Raw genomic sequence first — 21,316 nt, forward strand, 5'->3', positions numbered from 1 at the left:
TCAACAAATTCTGATCGAAGGACGCAAATAGGTTGAGTCCAGGCCCTAGCATCGAACAATGACGACAACGAAGCTGACATTGTCTGTCTTGTTCCCAGTCATCCGATTGAAATAAGAAAGAGCCTGGATGACGTCACGTAGAATTCCTGGATCGTCTCATGGAGAAACGATAGCACGTACTTAAGGTTACGGGCTAAGGAGAATGATGTTCGTTGAAAGCGAGAAATAATCATACCTGAGAGTCCCAATCTTGGTAGAAAAGCCCAAGATATTAAATATTCTTACCCTTTGAGAAGTTTCCCAATCCCTTGTATTCTTCTCAGGGAAATTGGAATCACCTTCGTGGTCGTCAAGAGGCATGGACCAGAACCGCGACACTGTCGTCGGCCGACATTTCGAAAACTATTCATGAAGATACCTGACATCCGGCAAGGCATCCTCAGTCATGAGATCTGTGTTTCCCAGCTTGGCATATAGCGCATGCCTATTGTTCAGAAACAGAGCTTTTTTTCGACAGACAGTCCTTTTCCTTATATTCTGGATCGTCCATCATAGCTCAAGTTCAATTACATGGGAGACAACCTATTTGATATTCCATCATGATGCGAATTTCGGATTTAGTCCGAATCCCGGTCTTAACACCTAACGGCGAGGGTTTTGGGGCTGAAGCTTACATATCAGAGTTCTGTAAACAATAAATCTCCCAGCGATCTGCTCCAAGCATTCTTACTCATTAAATATTCGATCTTATTGGTACTCTTTTCTAGAATCAATCATGTACGGCTAATAGTTTATTTAAGCTACCTACTATGCATTGATTCTTCCCGAAACAAATACCGACATGGAGCACAAATTTGAAACCTTGTTTGACGTCTCTTGCAATTGCAATGACTGGTGCTACAGAATTGAGGGCACCTGTATCATGCACTTGAGCCATAACTCCCAATAATGAGGTATTTTCAACAATATTACTGCTACAAAATTTACAGCGCGCATATCGAACCAGGATTCTTTTTGGGGATTAATTCATGTTGGTTTTCTTTTTCGCCTATGTTCACGGATCGGTCGTTCTTATAAAAACAAACTAAAAAAATTCCAAGCACTTACTAGAGTTAGTTGTAACCATGAACGACCCCAAAAATCTAGCTGCAACCCCGTTGCATGGTATATACATTCCAACAGCACTGATCATTGTGGGTATCTGCATATTGAACTATGACTATCTCCCTCACACAATCGCAATTCTAGTTGTGTTTTTCACCGTTCAATTCACAATTGCCTGGTTCAAAAAGCCTGTCTTGAGCAGCACCACTTTCCAAAAATATGAACTACTAGACAAAACAGTGATATCCAAGAACTCTGCAATTTACAGGTTCAAGCTGCCAAACGAGACCGACACCCTAGACATCCCGGTTGGTCACCACTTGGCTTGCAGGTTTGTCATCGACGAGAAGGAGTACGTGCGCTACTACACACCTATATCAAATCAGTTCGACGAAGGATTTTTTGATTTGCTGGTGAAATCCTATCCTGATGGCAAAGTGTCGAGGAAATTTGCAGGTCTATACCCTGGACAGCAGGTGGAATTCAAGGGTCCTGTCGGCCGTATGTCGTATCAAACCAACATGGCCAGCCATATCACCATGATTGCGGGAGGATCGGGCATCACTCCTATGTTACAAGTCATTGGATCTATCATCACTACGCCTGCAGACGTGACTAAGGTGAAGCTGATCTACGCCAACGAGACAGAAAATGACATATTACTGAAGGAAGAACTCGATGAGTTTGCTGAGAAGTATCCAAACTTTGAGGTGATCTACTTGCTTAATAACCCCCAGAAGCAATGGGATGGATTGAAGGGATATATTACGAAAGAACTGCTCGAAAGAGAGCTTCCGGCTCCAGAGGCAGATAAACGCGTATTTGTTTGCGGTCCATTGGAAATGAGACAAAAGATACTTGAGTATACAGAAGAGCTGGGATGGCCAAAGGGAGTGATCAACTCCAAACAAGACGATCAGGTGTTCTGCTTCTGATTTGATGATATATACTCTATAGATTAGGCAAGTGTCTATTTACTCAATATCTGATTTCGAAGTTTTCAACTTTTCAATCTTTTCGATCTCATCCTCTTCCACAATGCCATTCATTTTGAGCCAGTCCAGACCGCTCAAAAACACTCCTTCGGGATCCACTTCACGTCTGACTTTCCTGAACGTTTGGAGATCTTCTCCAAACCACTCTTCCATTTTATCTTTGAATCCAATCATCTCTCCATCATTGTTGAAATTGCTAGCATCAGAGCCAATAAAGTTCTTAGCCCAGTGTGGCTTTCCACCAGCAGCCTCCATAGTTTCTTCGAAAGTGGCATACCACTTACCAATAGGAACAGAAGTGTAGAATGGCCTGTACATGGTAGCATTGATATAAAGAGTCAGCTGGCTGTTTGTAACATTCTCTTGTGGAGCCCAATTCAATCTAGGAGTATTGTCAAGCAATGGGCGCAAATGGTTTCCATAGATGGGACCTGGAGATGTCGTCGTCCTGGTAGAAAGATCTTGATCAGCAGTGGAATTCGAGCATGTAGTATTGGAACATCTCACCTCAATAGGGGCATGGACATAAAAATCGTTATTCTTGGCGGCCTCATTGATGGTGGTAGCTAGAGAGCGAAGAATCTCTGGGCCGTTGGTTAGAGGAGCGGCCCACTCGTTAACGTACTGCGAAAACAAGCAGTCCATGTTCAACCCTTCGACAGATTCCTGAACAGCAATGTCGCCTTTTCCGTAAGTTTCAGTAAGACCATACTGTCTGGAGAACACAAATCTCTCAACATATGGAGTCAGGCGAGGCATGACATGAACGGAGATCCAAAGCAAAGACTCGTAAAAGAGTCTTCCAAACTTGGTTCCATACCAGGATGGGCGTGGTTTTGAAATTGGCTCCGTAGACTTGGATGCTCTCCAGAGAATGCACCTTTGAGTGTATGGGAACCACCAAACTCTAACAAACTCGTCACTTGTCCAGATAGAATCAAATCTGTCTAACAATGTGTCAAAAGTAATCACCTCCTGTCTCGACTTGATCTGGTAGCGCGGAACCGTACGTATGGTCACGTAGGCAATCAAACCAATTTTTCCAAGTGACAGACAAGCAGCACGGAATAGTTCTGGCCTTTCAGTTGGGGAGCACTTAATGAGTTCGCCAACTCCATTGACGATAGTGATATCCACGACTTGTTGCGAGACTAGTCCATGGAAAGGAGAAGATCCGTGTGTACCTGTGGAAATAATACCGGCAATAGACTGCTCACTGATGGATCCTAGATTTTGGATTGCCAGACCTTTGGTAGCTAATATTTCGTTCAGCTGATAGATGCGAATACCGGCCTCCACGGTGAAATCAGTGTACATCCTATTAGGCCCAGGTTTCTCCTCGATTACTTTATTAAATTTGTCCAGGTTGACGATCCAGTCATTGGACATAGTCAAATTTGAGGGGGAGTGACCTGATCCAACAGTCATGACGGTGCGCCCATTCTTTCGTGCACAATTGACTATCTCTTTGATTTCGTCAATGCTTTGAGGCTGGAAATAGTATTCGGGCTTGCAGTAGAAGGTCTTAGCCCAAGTTCGATGTATAAACTTTGGTACCACGCGTCCTTGGAGGCCGGCAGGCAGGACCGGATTGCTCATAGTTAAAGATAAAGGAGTTACAGGTGTAAAACTTTTTAGGCAAAAAAAACTTCAAGATTCGACGCGTCGGGGTAATGAGATTTGGAAGAAAGCGCAGGAAGCTTGATTTAAAGGTTCCAAGCAATGATCTCTCATTTGGAAAGCTAAAACACTATCAAATAGGGGCGCAGGACCTCACTTTTGAGGACCAGGAACTGGCGCAAACGTACAACCATAGAAACTCATTACCGGGCAAGCAGTCCCCAGTTAAGGAAGCTGGATCACTGAAGAGATTATGCTCTAGTCAAATTGCTCATGGGGCTGAATGTATCATGCGCTATCACATAGAGGCAACGAACTCCAATTGGAATATTTGGCGGCCTGTGTGGCATTTTATTCTTAAATACGAAAAAGACACCCCTGCTATTTTTGAGCTGTTTGCGGAGTATTTTGCACAAAAAGACGACTTTTACTGTCACCGTATACCAGCCAACTGGCGAAATCTTGACAACTATAAACGTGGCGTTTTTATTGAATTGAACTCGATTAATCGCAAACACAGATTTGAAACATTCTACCAGCATGTTTCATTAAGTTCGCTTTTCTCTGAACTACATCACCTGAAATTTGAGAGCTTGGTTGTGTTATCATTACAAGGGATTGATTTGACAAAAAGAAATCTTTGTCTAAATGTCCTATCAAGCTTGAGATACTTGAATGTCTCTCACGCAAATGTAAACGACCAGATGCTTAAAAGCTGGAGCATTAGCATGAAAAATGGCAATTTGAAAAACCTTTGCTGCCTAATCTTGAGTCATAACAATTTGGAAAATGTCGATTGCATCCTGGATTCTCCCTTACAGTATTTTGAGACTGAAATTGTGGTGAAACATCCGCACTGGAACAAAAGTACAGATGCCAAGCTATCTGTTCTTTCGGATGGTCTGAAATTCCGTCAGATCATGGGCAAAGAGTATTGCAGTTCACAGATCATTATGGATTATAAAGTGTCGAACATTGAAGGTAGCGAGTCGCTCAAAAAATTGTGGAAGAGCAGATCCCAGTCATCAAATCCTAGCCGTCGGATATTTCAGTATATTCGTATTGCCGACCCCGAGGCAAATACTTTCTCAAAGCGAACCAAACCTCGTCCTCATGCGCGCGCAAAGAAACTCGATGTGAAAACATTTTTTGACATATAACTCACTTGTAGATAAACGGATCATTGATGACCTTAAGTAGTCTCTCGATCTTATTGTGGCCCATACCTGAAATCTCCTCCAGATTATACTCGTTCGCCTCTTCGCAGAGATTCTTGAAAGTCTTGAAGCGGGAGATTAATTTGATGGAGTCTGTTTTGTTAATAGACCGTATGGTAGTCATCAAATCCACAATCCGTTGATAGTAATCAACATCGCTGGCAATACTATCAGCTTTTGCGGCTCCTTTGATGAGCTGGTTACCGACATTTAGCTCGCATTGTTTCAAAAAAGTTAGATAGTCAGCACATTGCTGAAATGACCATGCAAGCACTAGATTGAGCTCATTGAATAGACATAGTTTATTCAGCTCACGAATGCTATCGTTTGAGTTATCGACGTCCACCAAGACCATCAAAATACGATTGAGCCGCCTATTGTTCCCATTATAGGTGATCTTTTTAATCTTGTTGTAGATGTATTCCGGATGAAGTTTGTGATAACGAAGCGACAAGAAGACAACAACACAGTGTGAATTTATCAGGTAGTCAACGTCCTTCACCTTGGCATTGAACTCGTATGGTACCTGTTTCAGTGACTGTAGTAAAGGATTGCCGGTTTGATTTTGATTGATTTGAATGGCACTAAATGTCTGCTTCTTGAGCGTGGTGTATTTAGCTGAATCCACAAGCTTATCCTCCTGATTAGATCCACGAATAACAACCTGAGGCGACAAGTCTTTTGTAGGACGAACTCTGACCGAGGCTTCGTTCTGGGCAGGACGAAGAGAGGGCGCATCTATCACTCGATCAAAGGTCGATTTGGATCTTTCAGGTTCTGATGAAACAAAAGACACAGTCTCCTCCTGTCCCGAATTGTCATCGCCCTCCCTCTGCCGCATTTTTGCGACATTTGCCAGAATACTGGCGAACGAGCTCGAATCAGTCTCCATGCTTGTAATGTAGTGAAAAGTTTTGAACTCGCACGACAGATATTTTTCAAGAAAATCCAAACCTTGCCATGAGCCAGAAGAGTACGTAATTTGAAAGCGTGTGCTAACGTCGAAGTTGATCTTACGAAACTAGAGCCCGAGCAAATCCTTCAATTTAAACGCCAGCTGAATGGAGAGCTCGAGCACTTGGAAACTTCTTATCAAGCGTTGAAAACAGCACAGGCTAAATACCAGGAATGTGGAGATAATGTGCAACGAATCAATGCAAATGATAGGAAAGAACTCCTCGTACCATTGACTTCTTCACTCTATGTTCCTGGGAAGGTGAAAGATAGCAATAGATTTCTAATTGATGTTGGTACTGGCTACTACATCGAGAAGACCACTGAAGAAGCTTTAGCTTTCTTTCAAAACAGATTGACGAAGCTGACAGAAGATTCCAAAAAATTATCACAGCTAATTAATGAAAAGCTACAAGCTCTGGAACGCGTCGATAGCATACTTAGAGCCAAAATCATGGAAAGAGAAAAGAAGCAATAATATATATTAATAGTCAAGTTTTTGAAGCGCTTCGTGGATGTAAGGCAGAAGCCTTGGAACCTTCAGCACGCTGTCTAGCAACTTTTCTTTCTGTCCAATAAAGAGGTCCTGGCCTTTTTTCGTCGACATAAGCTCAGTAATTAGTAAGCTAGCAGAGGTATTTATTTCCGTCAAGGCCAAGTTATCGTTGAAATTGTATTGTACTGGATGATATGGTTCCTGCATGTTGTTCTTTGAACTTCCGCCACGATCTGAGGCAGAAGCTCTATCTGTGAGTGCCTCAACCTTGCCCTGGTCAATATCCACAGGCACAGATCTCGGTTCGATTCCTTTAATGATGAATTTTCGTGTTCCGTCAGGTAAAGTCAATACCATTGCATTGGAATTGGGGAACGCATGTTGTACATTTTTTATAAAATCGACGGCAGGAAGCAAACGCAAGTTTGATCCTGCTGAAGAGTACTTTTGGAATTGTGCTTCATATGATCTCCATAGGGAAATTTGTGTCACGTCTCCTTCCTCAGTCGCCTTATATGAACATCTCATCCAAGCTGTGGCTCTACTAGGTTCTGGAAGGTTGTTCAGAGCAGTTATCAGATTTTCTGGTAAAAGAGGCGGATTTGTGGGACTCTCTCCCTTTGATCTTTTTGCAAGCTTCAACATTGGCATTTCCTGCGTAAATTCAGTTTTGTACTTTTGTTTGTAAGTTAGCAGTCTTGGAAGGAAAGTTTGCAAGACAAAGCAATTAATTGGGTTCTTTAGAAGTTTCGCCGACCGTCCTGGCAGAATAAACTGGTATAAAAAGTCCAACGCCGTGATGAGCAACTCATCGTTGTCATTGTCCTCATTCACGGCAAAAGCAAGGTATGAGACCACGCGGTCGACAAGCTCGTCGTCTAGATGATCAGCGGCGTCGCCTTCTTTTCTAGTGTTGTACATGAGTCTGCTCAATGATCTGAGTGCCGTGATTATCACAGATCGATCTTGCACAGTTTGCAGAAGGTTTGTGAGAGATATAAACATCGGATCGTCCAGTGGGGCAGGCGCTAAATATGAAGAGATGGCCTCGATGATATCCATTGAATACCTGAGAAGCTCTTTGAGTTGGTCGTAAGATTCGCTGGTAAAACAATTATCCAAGATAACTCGATGGTTCACAATTTTCATGAGAACCTCCTTGATCTTGAAATTCATTGAAATGACTTGCGAGTTATCAATGTCTTGAACAGTATTGCGGATTATCAAAGCGGCATCAAGAGATCTATTGATGTCCCCATTTACAGCATGGGGATCGAAAACTTTGCAATCAAAGAAATGTGATAGAGGATCAATCAAAAACGCAAAACCGCTTTTGAACTTCAGAAGTTCGGGATTATCCTTGGAAATGAAGACAAGGTGTCCCAGATAATAATCAATTTCTTCGTCAATACCAGATTCAAACGCTAATTGGATTCGTTCAACCTCAGGAGGTCCCTTGTAGTTCGTGCCAGACACATTGTAGTAGCTGTATACATCGTTTTTGAGCTGTCTATTGGTCTCTAAAAAGCGCATCTCCTGGTCTCTGGAAGCCACAGGCTCTAGAGGCATGACACGCACTGGCGTCACAATTGGCATCTCGTTGCCATTATGCGATTCGTGCGACGGAGGTGTGTAGGACTTGCTATTATACATAGTTTTAGTGTTTATTTTTTCATGGAAATATTTTCAGTGGTCGACCGTGACGTAAGCAGTCAGCCTTATTTACCACAAAAGACGCTGAGCCATCATCAATAAAGAGCAATCTGAGAGATCTCATTCATTTTTACGTGTATTAGTGTCTACAGATCTTGGCTTTGAAGACTTCATTTTTTCGACCAATACCAAACTGCTAGCATAATGGTTACTGCAAGATCAGAATTAGATCATGAACTCTTAAAGTATGCTCGTAACAACTTGCGTTATGTTCCAGACACTCCAGAGTACAATAAGATGATCTCTGGAATGTTGTATGATCCGATGGATCCATTGCTAGAAGACGGAAGGGCGATCTCCTCCGACTTGTCTGTTGACTTCGCCAATATTCGTCGGAGAGACTTCAATTCTCTCGAGGAGTGGAAAAAAAAAAAGGCTGAATTTATCCAAAAATTATTTGGCAAAACTGGCGCAAACTGCTCTGTGGAATCTCCCTTCAACTGTGATTATGGCTACAACATAGTTGTGGGAGACAACTTCTACGCCAACTACAATGCTTCGTTTTTAGACGTCTCTCTGATTTTAATTGGTGACAATTGTCTGCTTGGTCCCAACGTTACGTTATGCACAGCTGGCCATCCATTGGATGTAAATTATAGGGCAGAAGGCCAAGAGTTTGGCCTGCCAATCAAAATTGGGGACCACTGCTGGCTTGGAGCCAACTGTGTTATTTTGCCCGGTGTTACTCTAGGAGATAATGTCGTAGTTGGCGCGGGAGCTGTTGTGACAAAAGATGTGGAAAGCAACACCCTAGTCTTAGGAGTTCCTGCGAAAGTAGTGAAGAAGCTCAACACACTGAAGGAAAGTTCAATATAGCGTTATTCTGTAGTTATTGTGATCAAAGTTGGATTCTTTGTATTAAAAATATAGGTTTTTAAATTTTATTCTGCAACTTGGCTGAAGTTTCCATTTGAGAAGATAGACTTCTTTAGTATAAACAAAAATGGCTGATGATCTTCTTTTTTAACAAGCAGTGGGTTTGGCCGAGTGGTTAAGGCGTCACGTTCAGGTCGTGATTTCGTTAAGAAGCAAGAGTTCGAACCTCTTAGCCCACATTTTTTTTGAATCTTATTTTTTCCTGTCTCGAGAATGTTTTATTATTTGACTAGTAGTCTAGTATATTTTAGCCATACGGAAAATAACACTTAAAATGGAATGTCAAGCAAATCATCAGCCTTCACGAACCTGCCGTTGCTTTGTTCACCCAAAATATCGACTGCGACAAGAACTTGTTCTGCAGCTAAAGCAGGCAATACAGTCTTGAATTGTATCTTATTTTTGACATCAATGTCTCCAAACTTGAGTTTTTCTTTGACATTTTCTGTCAAAATAGTTCCCGGATGGATCGCCACAATGGTAAAGTGATTGCTGTGCTGCTCCTCGCTTAGCTTTTTAACGGAGTAGTTCAAAGCTGCCTTAGATTGTCCATAAGCACCGAAAGGAATAGACAGCAACGTTTGAGCGGAACCTGCAGCACATGAAATGAAGAATACTTTTCTGGTAAACTTTGTCAGCATGAAGGGATGAATCTTTTGATAGACCAAGATTGGACCTAGCGCATTAGTGGTGTAATGCTCAAGCCAAATATCTCTGCTGCATTCTAAGACGCTACCGAACGACTCTGCTATTCCAGCACTGATTATGGCAATATCAATTGCATCCGTGAACTTTCTTATCTCGTGCGGTAGATTATCAATTGAGTATTGTGCTGCAATGTCGAGCTGGATAGCTTCAACATTTGGTTTTTCGGCGAGACTGAGCAATTGGCCCGAGTTCTCCACTGATCTGTAAGTGGTGATGACATAGTTTGAGTTCTTTGAGCTCAATTGGTTAGCAATTTCGTAACCAAGGCCTCTTGAGGCGCCAACAACAAGGTATACGGTTTTATCCATTTTTTAGTTGACAGGCAAAGGTAAGATATCTGTTCTATTTTATACTAGGAGAGCCGCAATGAGACCCATATGCCTTGATGATTTAAATTTACCCGTTATTAGGGGCTGCCTCAAACAGTGTAAGTTGTTTGCTCTTTGGCGAGCCGCAAAACTACAAGTATAAATTGCTTGGGCCCCATACTCAGAAAAAGCAACGCAATTTTGGATGTAGCAATAGCTTTGAGACGAAAAGCAAATAAGATTATTACATACAAAATAGGCTGCTCCTACGTGGAAGCAATTGGATACCTAGTCTGCCTCTGAAATGCGTGGCCTTCAAACTGTTGTTCGCCTTATCGTTTTAGGTTACGCTCCGATGACTCAAAATCACTAAAATTTAAAAGCTGATTTTTACTCTTCTTAGTACATCCATCTATAGCTAGGATTGGATGGCCCTTCTGCCAGCAGATATGTTGGAACGTCTCTGAAGGTCAACTTTGTGCCCTGTGCCTTATTTCGATGCTTGTTATCGATCACCATGTAGATACTGATTAATACAATTGTGATAAGTGCCGCACCTCCAAAAGCTGCGGTGATTCCCAGTGCAGGAATATATTTTGGAGCATCCTTGGCCCTGAATATGTTACTAGCAATCAGTCCAGAGGCGTTGGCAAGAGGAATGCCAATAGCCGATATAACCATTCTTCTGTTTTCGTTAGGTGTGTTATTGTTGTACCAGGTGGACGTCAACACTGAAGAAGCAGAGACACCAGTAGTCATCAGAAAGCAAGAGAAATAAGCAACACCCGTATGGGTCGCGGAGTCGATCGCTCCGAAGACAACGAATCCAATAAGTGTGGATGCAACAGCAATTCCAACAAATAAGGAACGAGTGCTAGTGTAGTCAGAAGCAAAACACAATACCATAAGGGAAATAGCACCCCAGACATTTGGAGCAACTGTGTAGAGATTCGTGATAACAGTCCCGTGACCAAGGGACTGGACAATTTGCGGGAACCAGTTGCTGTAGGAGTTCAATGGAACACCTATGCAAATTTCTTGGAACATCCACATGATTGCAACGGGATGTTTAAACACTTTCAGAGAATCTTTAATTGATAGTTTGTCTCCAACCATGGAACTCGAATCAGTCGATATTCTCCAAACAGCACATTCTCTCTCTTCTTCTGTCAAGAACTTGACTTGTTGAACGGATCTTGGCAGGTACAGAAACGCAACTACAGAAAATGCAACTGTCAACGCTCCTTCAATCAGGAACAGGATTTGCCAACCGTGAAGACGCGAACTTTTGATTTGAAATACACCGTAGGATAGCAGGCCGGAGAATGCGTTAGCAATGTTGAAGGCACCGTAGAAAATGGAAAGTCTTCTGGCCAGTTCTGCTCTGCGGTAGAATGTACTCAAATAGTAAACAATACCTGGAAAAAAGGCAGACTCACACATTCCCAGGAACCACCTACCTGCAACTAGTGACCCGTAATCAAAAGCTGAAACAAGGAGCAATGTAATGCTTCCAAAGCTGAACATCATAATTGGAATCACGTTGGCTGCATTATACTTTTTAATTAGTAAGGAAAGAGGAAAGGCACAGAGGACGAAAGGAATATAAAAGATGGATAGCATAGTGTTCCACTGCTGTCCGACAATGTGGAGATCATCATCAATACCGTTCGTTTTGGCATTAGATATGTTGGATTTGTCCAAGGAATTGAAAAGGTACATCAAGGCTGTCAAAGGTAGAATCCGGTAGTCGAACTTCCGGCAAATTCTTCTTTCGAGCTTATGATCGAGCACTTTGGCCCCCTCACGCACCTCTACAACTTCCCCCTCTTGAACGATTGATTTGACCTCCTCAACTGTGTTGTCCTTGAGAGTTGGCATTCCAAATTCTGGCATAATCCAGTTTTTGTTCGAGATTTATATTATCTCCCCTGACACGGCAATGCGTTTCATGCACGTCTTATCTGAACTTTTTGGATATTGACGTCTCTGAAAATTCTGCACTTGTTGTGAAAGCTTTAAATGGACAGCAGATTTTAACCGCCGCTCTATGCATGGGATTTTCTGAATTGAATTTCAACTGTATGGCACATAAGATAATGCATTTGCCAGGCGGATCTCTTGCTTACATTTTTTATTTAAACACTCGCTAAGTCTATTAATTCCGCTTAGATCAATCTTTGTCAAGTACACATCGACCATTAACGTATACTTTTCTTACATTTCTATCATCTCCATTAAAAACCCATTTGTCAATGAGATCCTGGAATTTGGAAATATGTGATGGGTCTCCAGAGAGTAATCCTTCATTGGATGGGTTTAGGAAGTCAAAAAGGTCAACAGGAGATCCTTCGGTGTCTAAGTCTATTAGCTGACAATCCCACTTTTTCCCCACAGCAAACGATCCAAACTCTCGGTCCATACCAATCACCTTTGCTCCCCCTAGGGTCGCTAGGTAGAGTGATTCGTTGACTGAAATCTTATCGTGGTCAGATTTGGTTTTCATGGCGACATGTCGAGATACAAGGACTGCATGTCTCGCTGTAGTGAGCATCGATGGAGAAAATCCACCTGAGATGTCCGTGCCGAGGCCAACTTTTGATCCGCTGTCAATTATCCATCTCAGTCTGGCTTCTCCCGACGTGAGACAGCTATTAGACGTTGGACAATGTGAAATAGAGCTCTTTCGCTCATTGATAAGCTTCAGCTCTTCAGTTTCCAAAAAAATACAGTGTCCTAGAATGGTGTTTTCGGTGAGGAGCTTGTGCGAGTCGTATATCTCGGTATAGGTTTTGCAGTTAGGAAACATCTTCAAAATTTGCTCAACTTCGTCCTCAGTCTCACTAAGATGTGCTTGAATTGGAAGGTTTTGTTCACGGCTTTGTTCTGCAAGCCAAAGCATGAAGTCCGGTGAGCACTTATTGGCGTTCCGTGGACTCAATATTGGTTTAATTAAGCTGTAGTCTGGGTCAATCTTTTTCACGTGCTCAATTACCGTCCTCGTCGACTGCATTCCGTCTTCTAGGCCGTGATCTGTGTATTCTTTCTTCGCACAATCCATACAGCTTCTCCCGATGTATGCCCGCTGGCCATGTTTGAAAGCACAGTCAGCCAAGATATTAGTTGCAGTTGTATGAATAGTTGCGTAGTATGCACAAAAAGTAGTCCCATTGGAAAGTGTTTTTTGAACAACTCTATCGTAAACGTCCGTTGCCTTCAAGGGGTCCTCCAATGCCATCTCTACTGGATATGTATACTTAGTCAACCAGGAGAACAGCGTAGAGTTACCAAAAACTCCACAATTGGGAAACTGGGGAGCGTGAATATGAGTGTCTATGAACCCAGGAATAAAAAACTTCTTGAATCCAAAGGTAGAGATGTCAACAACACTGATGCTTTGTACAGAGGGATCATAACTTTGAGCTTCACCTTCGATAGTCGTCATCAAAGGCCCTGTAGCTATGTATATTATGATTCCGCGACTGTCGACACCTATCCTTGCGTTTGGAATCACCTCGAGGTCACCAAAATTAGGGGTGTGAACAAGCATCCCATAATAAACCGTAAACCCAATCGTTTGCAAGGCCTTTGATTGCAACATTTTGTAGTAGATGCTTATGGTCGCCGAGGAAAGATTTTATCACTATCAGCTTTTGCAAAAAAAAAAATTTTGGTTTCCATATCTTGCAGGATGCATAAACTTTTTCTTATCAGTTGTCGGCGGCCCGAGTCGGCACGAGTCGGTGATGAAATCAATACTCGAAATCAAACTGCTTTATTATAAATTTCGGCAAACGACCCAAACCTCCTGAACTTAGATCTTGTCTCCAGATGTCTGATTCGAAAAGCTCGCATGCTTTGGAGATTACTGATTGTGAGCAGAATAGACTGAAAAATCTTTATAGAAAGTTCACCACTCGCGACGGATGGCTGGGTGATTATGATTACGCTTTCCTCTTTACTCCTGCAATCTGGCCTTTCAACAGAAAATTCAAACACTATGATCAACCGTATTTTGGAATAAATGATGACATTCCAATATTGCTGGCTGTTATACTTGGCCTTCAGCATTGTCTAACGTTAATCTGCAGTCTCGTCGCTGTCCCGCTTCTAATGGGCGATGCGCTGTATTTTGATGCCCAACAAACACAGCACCTTGTTTCCTGTACGCTGATCACTGCCGGAGTTGCTACATTCGCTCAAATCACCAGGTTTCACATATATAAAACGCCTTACTACGTTGGTACGGGACTTCTGTCAGTGGTGGGGCCTACCTTTGATATCGTCGGTATTGCATACTCATATTCTTCGATCCGTTACTCAAAAGGGACTTGTCCTATAGCTTCTGATGGAACCAATCTTCCTTGCCCAGATGCATTTGGAGCATTTCTTGGCTCGATGTTGTGCACTGTGTGGATCCAAGTTCTTTTAGCATTTGTTCCACCTAGAATCCTCAAGAGAATTTTCCCGAGTATGGTCACCGGTACGCTTCTTCTTCTACTTGCTGTATATCTCTCTGGAAACGGTATGAAAAACTGGGGAGGGGGCAGTAACTGTTTGCAATATGGCGGAGGATGCAGCACCGGCTCTCACAACTTTGAGTGGGGATCTCGTCCATACATTGGACTGGGATTTTCTACTTTCATATCCATCGTCATTATCAACCTTGTTGGATCTCCAATTATGAAAAGTTCATCAATTATTTTGGGACTTATCATAGGATGCATCATATCAGCAGCCTGTGGTTACTGGGATGCGTCAGGAATCCATGCCGCTCCTGCAGCAGATTTCCTTTGGACCAAAAATTATACCTATTCAGTGGATGGGTCTTTAATTCTTGCGCATTTGCTTATGTTTATTGTCGAAGGTATCAGTTGCATACCTGATATTCTTGCTACAGCGGAGGCAAGTCACGAAAAAACATCTGGAGTCGAATTCCAGTCTCGTATTCAAGGGGGAATAATGTGCGATGCATTAGGCAGTCTATTGGCTTCCGTTGGCGGAGGGATTCCTATGGTCTCTCAGGCCGCTAACAACGGAGTCATCCTGCTCACTGGATGTGCTTCGAGAAAGGCAGGATGGGTTGCGGCTGTCTTGTTGATTCTGATGGGTATTTTCTCCAAAATCTCAGCTACTTTTGCTGCTTTGCCCCTACCAGTGTTTGGTGGAATGCAGGTATTTCTCTTCGGAACTATTGGTGTTGCCGGTATAAAAATTCTCTCAACGGTCCCGTGGACTAGACGGAATCGCTTTATTCTCTCATGTGGACTTGGATGGGGTTTTGCAGGAACTGTGGTTTCGTCTTGGTTTGACAAGATTCTGGCTTACAGTGGCTCAAATCAATCTTTGGCAGGATTCCTTGAAGGAATTGACCTCATTGTTGAAACTCCGTTTATTTTTGGAGCTATAATCGTCTGCTTTTTGAACTTGATAATACCGGATGGCAGCAAGGACCGAAATGACGATGCAGGTGAGGTATAATTATAGACATTTAATTATTTATTAGTTCGACAGTTTTATTTGTAAGTGGCGTCTCAAATGGCAGATGTAACCTGATCATATACGTTGCGTCCCCATTGACGAAGTCGTTGGCATACAAGAAAAACTTCGTGCGAGCTGTAGTCAAAGGTAGCCAGCTTTGGCAGCTCTACCAATTGCACCACAAGTGAGGCCGCCAATGGCACCCGAATTCAGGGGGTACCAACTGCTCCAGCAAGGATATCGGGTTCGGCATCACATCAGGACTTGGGAAAGTATATTTCATGGTACCACTGTCACTCTTTTAAAAAATTGTATGACGGTGATACTGCAGTACTTGGAAGTATGCGTACTGGTCGAACCAGCTCTTGAAGAAGTTGAACTTTGAGCGGATGACGAGTGACACGCATTTCAGATAATGGGGTACTGTCTGAGGAACGCGAAACGGTCTAAAAGAGAAGCGACAACTGCGCCTGCAAGGCACTCAAATACTGGGACGATAAAGCTTTTGATCGAAATCGCACGAAGTTTCCGGCTTATTCTCTAATTGTTTTCCACTTGATAGAGATGTATTAATCGGTATTGAATAAAGCAATCACCCTCTGTCTAATGAGGTGGGCCATTTCTGCATTTAATTGATTGTGTCGCCAAGTTTGTGACTTACAGAACTCGGTACGTCTTTCGTGTGGACATTTCTACAACAAAGCTCAACGGTAATTGGAAATATCTTGAATTAGGCAAGACAATCCCGAGGACGCATTTCCCAAATTCGCTATAACAATGCGAAATAGTTGTAGATCTTCATTTGACGATGGAGCCATGCTTATCAGATTGGCAAAGTTTCAGAATTCACGAGGCACATTAGTTTTTGTCGGCCGACTGGAGCTTAATTCTTGCTGACCGGCCTTATCTGTTGATCTGGGCAACCTAAGTAGGTTTCTGAGGTATAGTAAGACAGACCTCAGGAGATGCAGCCTCAACTGTGATCTGGCAAAAACCTGATTGTTCCGGGTTCTATTTGAATCACAGAAACCTACTCGTTTTCTGATGAGACTATTAAACACAAAAGCCATAAACCAGTATGTAAGCGGGGAGGTAAGAGCTTCGCCATGGCCGCAAATCCTAATGAATGGTGTAGCCACCATCAACAACCAAGTCCGACCCAGTGGCATATGTAGATGCATCCGAAGCAAAATAGAGGTAAGCACCAATCAGTTCCCGAGGATATCCCTCCCTTCCAAGAGGGATCTCCTTTTGCCATGTTTGACGTAGAGCGGGGTCCACATGGTTATTGATTCCAGAATCAATATATCCGGGGGAAACTGTATTAACTCGGGCAAAATCTTTAAATTCCATAGCGAGACACTTCGCAAAGTGGATAACCCCCGCTTTGCTTGTGTTATAGGCAGCGTGATGAATTGGTGTATTCACAATATGACCTGACATGGATCCGGTAAAAATCAACGATCCCGACCCCCGTTCTTTAAATACTCTCCCAACTGCTTTGGAACAATAGTAGACTCCATTGAGATTAACGTTCATAACTTTAGACCATCTCGACCCGTCTTCATCCAAAGTATCAATGACTCCGTCTGTAACAATATGGACACCAGCATTCGCAACAAAGACATCAATAGTTCCAAAATCCTTAACTATTTGGTTGACAGTTTCTTTTACCTTCTGCTGATCGCCGACATCACATCCATAAGCTCTTGTTTCTGCACCAGTACTCTCAGAGATCTTGGCTGCTGCCTTTACTGGCTTCTCATAGTCCCAAACAGCTAGACGTCCACCGGCTTGCGCGTAAGCTTCTGCGATGTGGTAGCCAATTCCTCTACCAGCTCCGGTTACAACGCAGATCTTGTTTTTCAATGAGAAAAGATCCAGAACATTAGGCGCCAAGGCTGCTCCTGGAGGATTAACAAACTTTCCCTCAAAAGTGCTTGCAGTTTCCACAGTAGTAGTAGGTATTGTCATCTGGGACTTGAAAAAATTGTCAACTAGAGCCGTATTTATAATGCATTTAAAAATCTCCATCATGATAGAGGAGCGCCATTTTGAGCACTCCGTAGTCGGTGAGGCTAAGTTTTCTCAGTTTACTGGCCCAACGAGTTTCCAAGGGGGGTAAATAGGGTCAGTGTTTTAGCCGAGAAAAATATCTTACCCCACAAAGTAGCTTAAATTACCGTTCTTGGGAGATTCTCAATATCGAGAACAAACTCCGCAGCCAAATGTGCAGTATGAGCTCATGCAATGAAGCAAAGTCTATCAAAGTGTAATACAGCTGTTTCAAGGTGGAACCTTGATTGGCCCAAGCGTAATCGATCTTGAAAAATCTAATCAATCTTTAATAGTCCACAGTTCAAATCATTCCTATTACCAAACATATAAGTTTTAGCCCACTCGGTTAATGTCCTCAGGCTGACATTGGAACTAATCTTTTAGCTTGTCCTCTCCAGGAGCGGCCAGCACGTGGACGCAATTGTGGCAAAGTCCAAAACAAAACTGTATACCGGTAGAGTCAACAACTGTGTAGGTAGATTAGCGCAGGTGCACCTTTTCAGACCTTGGCGATTTTACCGCTGCTGAGAGCACAGTCAAGTTTTCGAATGCGACAGCATTAGTGGAGGCAACGACCCCGTATCATTCAAGAAGACGCATTTCTGAAAAGCAGACAGTTCGAAGAGAAATTCTCCTTCCAGTTGGTGGATGAGATCTGCTCGGAGCGAGGTCTCTTAAGATTCTTTTAGGAAATCGATCAACTCGCAGCTTCCTATATCGGATGCGTGCTTTAATGAGGTTCTGAATGATATGCTGATAGAAAACAGAGCAGAAAATACTGTATTTCCCATCGAAGGCAGGCCACAAAGAGGGGTATCACATTCAAAGTAATTAGGGGCTTCAGTGTTTGAAAAAAGCGTACGGGATAGAGCAAAAAATAAAAGGAGCTTTATTTAAAGTTCGTATCTGAAATCTGGATTTTGCTTGTCCGTCAGATCCGCAAAAGCAAGATCACCACTTTCAGCTGATAGTTCTCCACGCTTGCGATTTCTCGCGTAGTAAATCACGTACATAGCCGCCATAGCGAATGCTCCAACAGAGTAACACACGAGCATTGCGGTCTTAGCACCAATATAATTTGGAGCCTGAGCCTCAACAAATGTCTGGGGCCCAATCATATTCCCAGCACAGTATCCAATGAGAAAAACAGTACTGACAGCAACTTTTTTCGAGTGGCCAGCCACATTGGATGAAACAATAGACGCTATTCCCGCCATACAAGTGGTTGACGTATATATCATATAGTATCCCGCGAGTCTAGAACCCCTAGGGCCTGTAAAGATAAGAAGACAGGTACCAAGCACGCAAAGAAGGTTAATCAGTATCATAGAGATGAGTCGCTTGTCCTTCAAGAACTTATGGTTGATGATAGCCACTAAAGGAGGGATGATAACATCGATGCCTCCACCAGGCATGTTCATCAGTATTGAGTCGGTCGTGCTGAATCCGAAGTCTGAGTTAAGTAATATCGTTCCGAAATTGTTGACGCCACCATTTGGAATAGCGTAAGTCATGGCATAGATAAAAATTAGGTACGTTGTGGGATCAAGAGCGGCTTCCTTTAATTGAGGCATTTTCAATCGGTGGTTTCCAAAACCTTGTTGATTGTGCCGAGCTCTTTCAACACAACATCGTTTGTCCTCTTCATTCAAGAACCAAGCTTCCACTGGAAGGTCTGGAATATGAAGCATAGAGACAACTCCAAGGAAAATTGTGATCAGGCCAGTAATTATGTAGAACAATCTCCATGTGGCAAACGAGTGTTCTCCGTCTCTGTGAACTTTAAGCCCGTAAGCAATTGCTGCACCAAGTAAAGTTCCCAATCCTTGGGAGCCGTACCAAACACAAGTCCTCATAAATTGTTCCTCCTTCTTGTACCATTGGGAGGTGAGCAAGATGTATGCTGGATTCATAAATCCTTCAAATACTCCTAGAAGTGTACGACAGAGAAGGAACGTTGCTGCAGACTGGCATGCAGCGTGGCACATTAGCACAGCGCCCCAGGTAACCACTGCCGCTGATAAAGTTTTTGACAAAGGAAGTTTTTGTAAGGCCAGCCCAGCTGGATATTCAAAAACCAAATAGCCAAGATAAAAAGATGATCCGACCCAACTATACTCTTTTGAGCTCATATGAAGATCTGTTCGGAGCCCCATGACTGCCGCATAGGAGTTTGTGGTCTTGTCCATAAGCTGACAGGACATCAAAGTTGCAACTATTGGTAAGATATACAAGTCGATTTTTCTGACGAACTTCTTTTCATATTGAGGATCTAAGGTGTAGTCTTCTGCGAGGCCTGTGTATTTTGCGGCGTCGTCAAGATCCTTTTCATTCACGTGGATAACTTTATCTTCTAGCGATATCACGGTCGATAAAACCGGGTCTGTATCATCTTTCATCCAGATTTTCGACATTAATTAAATAAATCGGATCAAAATTTCACACAGTACCTCAAAGTAAATATTGCTCATTATCGCGGATAAGAAAAAGATGCGGCGGATAAAGTTACCCTCACCGAGCGAAAGGAGATACGATAAAAAAATAGTTCAAAGTAAGCAGCAGAAATCAAAGTGAGATATCGGACCTTTGACCATTTTTGCAAAAAGGAAAATTTCTAGTCTTGGATTCTACCAAGTCTTATCTAAACCAGCGTCAAATGATCCAGCTTACGATAAGAAAAAAGCAGCTCCCGAAGAGTCGCTATGATTTGGAATCGACCTGACTCGGTTCAAAGAAGCCACCCGAGATTTCTCATTATTCCATAGTCACTTGATCGCGATCCGATCTTGAAAAAGGAACCTGGACTACAGGTCATACGATGTTGGCCAAAGAGTATATTAGATGTAGAAGGTTATTTGGAAACAAGACCGGGTAACTGCGTAGGTGCCTCTGCACGAAACCAAAAGTAAAACGACAACTGATCTGCGCGACTCCTCAAAGGGCATGGAAGTTGCCCCAAGCAGACGGGGTCGGTGCCCTTCCTGAATACACTAAAACCTCCACACAGGTGGGCTGCCCAACGCAAATGTGGCTAAAGCAGCAGCGCGTGGAGGTGATGTGATTTTGTCACACAATGTGGGGTGAACACATAGAATATGCAGAGTAAAACTAAAAAGGAGGGAAAAGTAAAAGACAAAGACAACCAGCACGGATGCACGGTGGAGCAGAGGGGCAGCAGCATGCGCAGCGCACCGGCACAGGCGGTGAAGGAACAGTTCGACCTAGCGGAGCCAACGGGAACAAGCAGGCAGGCAGGCAGGGAAGTAGGAACTAGGAGAAAACACAACAAGCAGGTAGCAGAGTGTAGTAGGATGTGTGTCTGTAGGGGAGGGCAGGCAAGTGGAAGTGGTGAGGGTAGTAAGGGCAGGTGAGCACAGTAGCCAAGCAGAGTAGCGAAGCAGAGTAGTAGGTGATATCAGGTAGTGAAGGGGATGGGGAAGTGTATAGTAGAGGGCAGTTAGGGAGTGGAGGTGATAGGTGGTGTAGTGGAGAGTAGCAACCGGGGTCTGAGTGGAAGTTAAAAAGGAGGAAAAAATAAAGGTGGTGGGAGGAGAGAGGGAGGGGAAGAGAGGAAGTGGGGGCAGTGTAGAGGCAGCAGAGGGTAGGGGAGAAGAGCAGGGCAGGGCAGGGCAGGGCAGGGCAGGGGAGGGTAGAGAGGATGGGTTGGTGGAGTGTGGGGAGGGGAGCAGAAGGGGAAGCGGGAGATAGGGTGTGTGTAGAGCGAAGTGACAACAAGCAGGAAGACGTGATGCGACAGAGGGGAAGTGGTAGTAGGAAAAGGGGAGA

At 43.3% G+C, this 21,316-nt stretch overlaps 13 protein-coding genes across 13 annotated transcripts; 5 read left to right on the top strand and 8 right to left on the bottom strand.

Moving 5' to 3' along the window:
- Nucleotides 1-1,124: 1,124 nt before the first annotated feature.
- Nucleotides 1,125-2,039, top strand: KL911_005321 (uncharacterized protein; the record flags this gene model as incomplete). The annotated part of the gene is made up of 1 exon (XM_043200711.1): nucleotides 1,125-2,039. The coding sequence occupies one exon, from the start codon at nucleotides 1,125-1,127 to the stop codon at nucleotides 2,037-2,039; it is 915 nt and encodes a 304-aa protein (XP_043051961.1).
- Nucleotides 2,040-2,078: 39 nt separating this feature from the next.
- Nucleotides 2,079-3,698, bottom strand: KL911_005322 (uncharacterized protein; the record flags this gene model as incomplete). Its single annotated transcript, XM_043200712.1, has 1 exon — nucleotides 2,079-3,698. The coding sequence occupies one exon, from the start codon at nucleotides 3,696-3,698 to the stop codon at nucleotides 2,079-2,081; it is 1,620 nt and encodes a 539-aa protein (XP_043051962.1).
- Nucleotides 3,699-3,772: 74 nt separating this feature from the next.
- Nucleotides 3,773-4,879, top strand: KL911_005323 (uncharacterized protein; the record flags this gene model as incomplete). Its single annotated transcript, XM_043200713.1, has 1 exon — nucleotides 3,773-4,879. The coding sequence occupies one exon, from the start codon at nucleotides 3,773-3,775 to the stop codon at nucleotides 4,877-4,879; it is 1,107 nt and encodes a 368-aa protein (XP_043051963.1).
- Nucleotide 4,880: 1 nt separating this feature from the next.
- Nucleotides 4,881-5,828, bottom strand: KL911_005324 (uncharacterized protein; the record flags this gene model as incomplete). Its single annotated transcript, XM_043200714.1, has 1 exon — nucleotides 4,881-5,828. The coding sequence occupies one exon, from the start codon at nucleotides 5,826-5,828 to the stop codon at nucleotides 4,881-4,883; it is 948 nt and encodes a 315-aa protein (XP_043051964.1).
- Nucleotides 5,829-5,896: 68 nt separating this feature from the next.
- Nucleotides 5,897-6,368, top strand: KL911_005325 (uncharacterized protein; the record flags this gene model as incomplete). The annotated part of the gene is made up of 2 exons (XM_043200715.1): nucleotides 5,897-5,909; nucleotides 6,004-6,368. The coding sequence occupies 2 exons, from the start codon at nucleotides 5,897-5,899 to the stop codon at nucleotides 6,366-6,368; spliced, it is 378 nt and encodes a 125-aa protein (XP_043051965.1).
- Nucleotides 6,369-6,374: 6 nt separating this feature from the next.
- On the bottom strand, nucleotides 6,375-8,039 carry KL911_005326 (uncharacterized protein; the record flags this gene model as incomplete). Its single annotated transcript, XM_043200716.1, has 1 exon — nucleotides 6,375-8,039. The coding sequence occupies one exon, from the start codon at nucleotides 8,037-8,039 to the stop codon at nucleotides 6,375-6,377; it is 1,665 nt and encodes a 554-aa protein (XP_043051966.1).
- Nucleotides 8,040-8,243: 204 nt separating this feature from the next.
- On the top strand, nucleotides 8,244-8,915 carry KL911_005327 (uncharacterized protein; the record flags this gene model as incomplete). The annotated part of the gene is made up of 1 exon (XM_043200717.1): nucleotides 8,244-8,915. One exon carries the CDS (start codon nucleotides 8,244-8,246, stop codon nucleotides 8,913-8,915), a length of 672 nt encoding a protein of 223 aa, XP_043051967.1.
- A 329-nt stretch (nucleotides 8,916-9,244) lies between these two features.
- KL911_005328 (uncharacterized protein) lies at nucleotides 9,245-9,991 on the bottom strand (the record flags this gene model as incomplete). The annotated part of the gene is made up of 1 exon (XM_043200718.1): nucleotides 9,245-9,991. One exon carries the CDS (start codon nucleotides 9,989-9,991, stop codon nucleotides 9,245-9,247), a length of 747 nt encoding a protein of 248 aa, XP_043051968.1.
- A 399-nt stretch (nucleotides 9,992-10,390) lies between these two features.
- On the bottom strand, nucleotides 10,391-11,887 carry KL911_005329 (uncharacterized protein; the record flags this gene model as incomplete). Its single annotated transcript, XM_043200719.1, has 1 exon — nucleotides 10,391-11,887. The coding sequence occupies one exon, from the start codon at nucleotides 11,885-11,887 to the stop codon at nucleotides 10,391-10,393; it is 1,497 nt and encodes a 498-aa protein (XP_043051969.1).
- Nucleotides 11,888-12,164: 277 nt separating this feature from the next.
- Nucleotides 12,165-13,592, bottom strand: KL911_005330 (uncharacterized protein; the record flags this gene model as incomplete). The annotated part of the gene is made up of 1 exon (XM_043200721.1): nucleotides 12,165-13,592. One exon carries the CDS (start codon nucleotides 13,590-13,592, stop codon nucleotides 12,165-12,167), a length of 1,428 nt encoding a protein of 475 aa, XP_043051970.1.
- A 230-nt stretch (nucleotides 13,593-13,822) lies between these two features.
- Nucleotides 13,823-15,472, top strand: KL911_005331 (uncharacterized protein; the record flags this gene model as incomplete). The annotated part of the gene is made up of 1 exon (XM_043200722.1): nucleotides 13,823-15,472. The coding sequence occupies one exon, from the start codon at nucleotides 13,823-13,825 to the stop codon at nucleotides 15,470-15,472; it is 1,650 nt and encodes a 549-aa protein (XP_043051971.1).
- Nucleotides 15,473-16,591: 1,119 nt separating this feature from the next.
- Nucleotides 16,592-17,446, bottom strand: KL911_005332 (uncharacterized protein; the record flags this gene model as incomplete). Its single annotated transcript, XM_043200723.1, has 1 exon — nucleotides 16,592-17,446. One exon carries the CDS (start codon nucleotides 17,444-17,446, stop codon nucleotides 16,592-16,594), a length of 855 nt encoding a protein of 284 aa, XP_043051972.1.
- Nucleotides 17,447-18,423: 977 nt separating this feature from the next.
- KL911_005333 (uncharacterized protein) lies at nucleotides 18,424-19,944 on the bottom strand (the record flags this gene model as incomplete). Its single annotated transcript, XM_043200724.1, has 1 exon — nucleotides 18,424-19,944. The coding sequence occupies one exon, from the start codon at nucleotides 19,942-19,944 to the stop codon at nucleotides 18,424-18,426; it is 1,521 nt and encodes a 506-aa protein (XP_043051973.1).
- Nucleotides 19,945-21,316: the final 1,372 nt, after the last annotated feature.

This window comes from Ogataea haglerorum, assembly GCF_019207285.1.
Source record: "Ogataea haglerorum isolate 81-453-3 chromosome Unknown 81-453-3_NODE_21_length_93740_cov_93.718138, whole genome shotgun sequence".
Taxonomy (NCBI): domain Eukaryota; kingdom Fungi; phylum Ascomycota; class Pichiomycetes; order Pichiales; family Pichiaceae; genus Ogataea; species Ogataea haglerorum.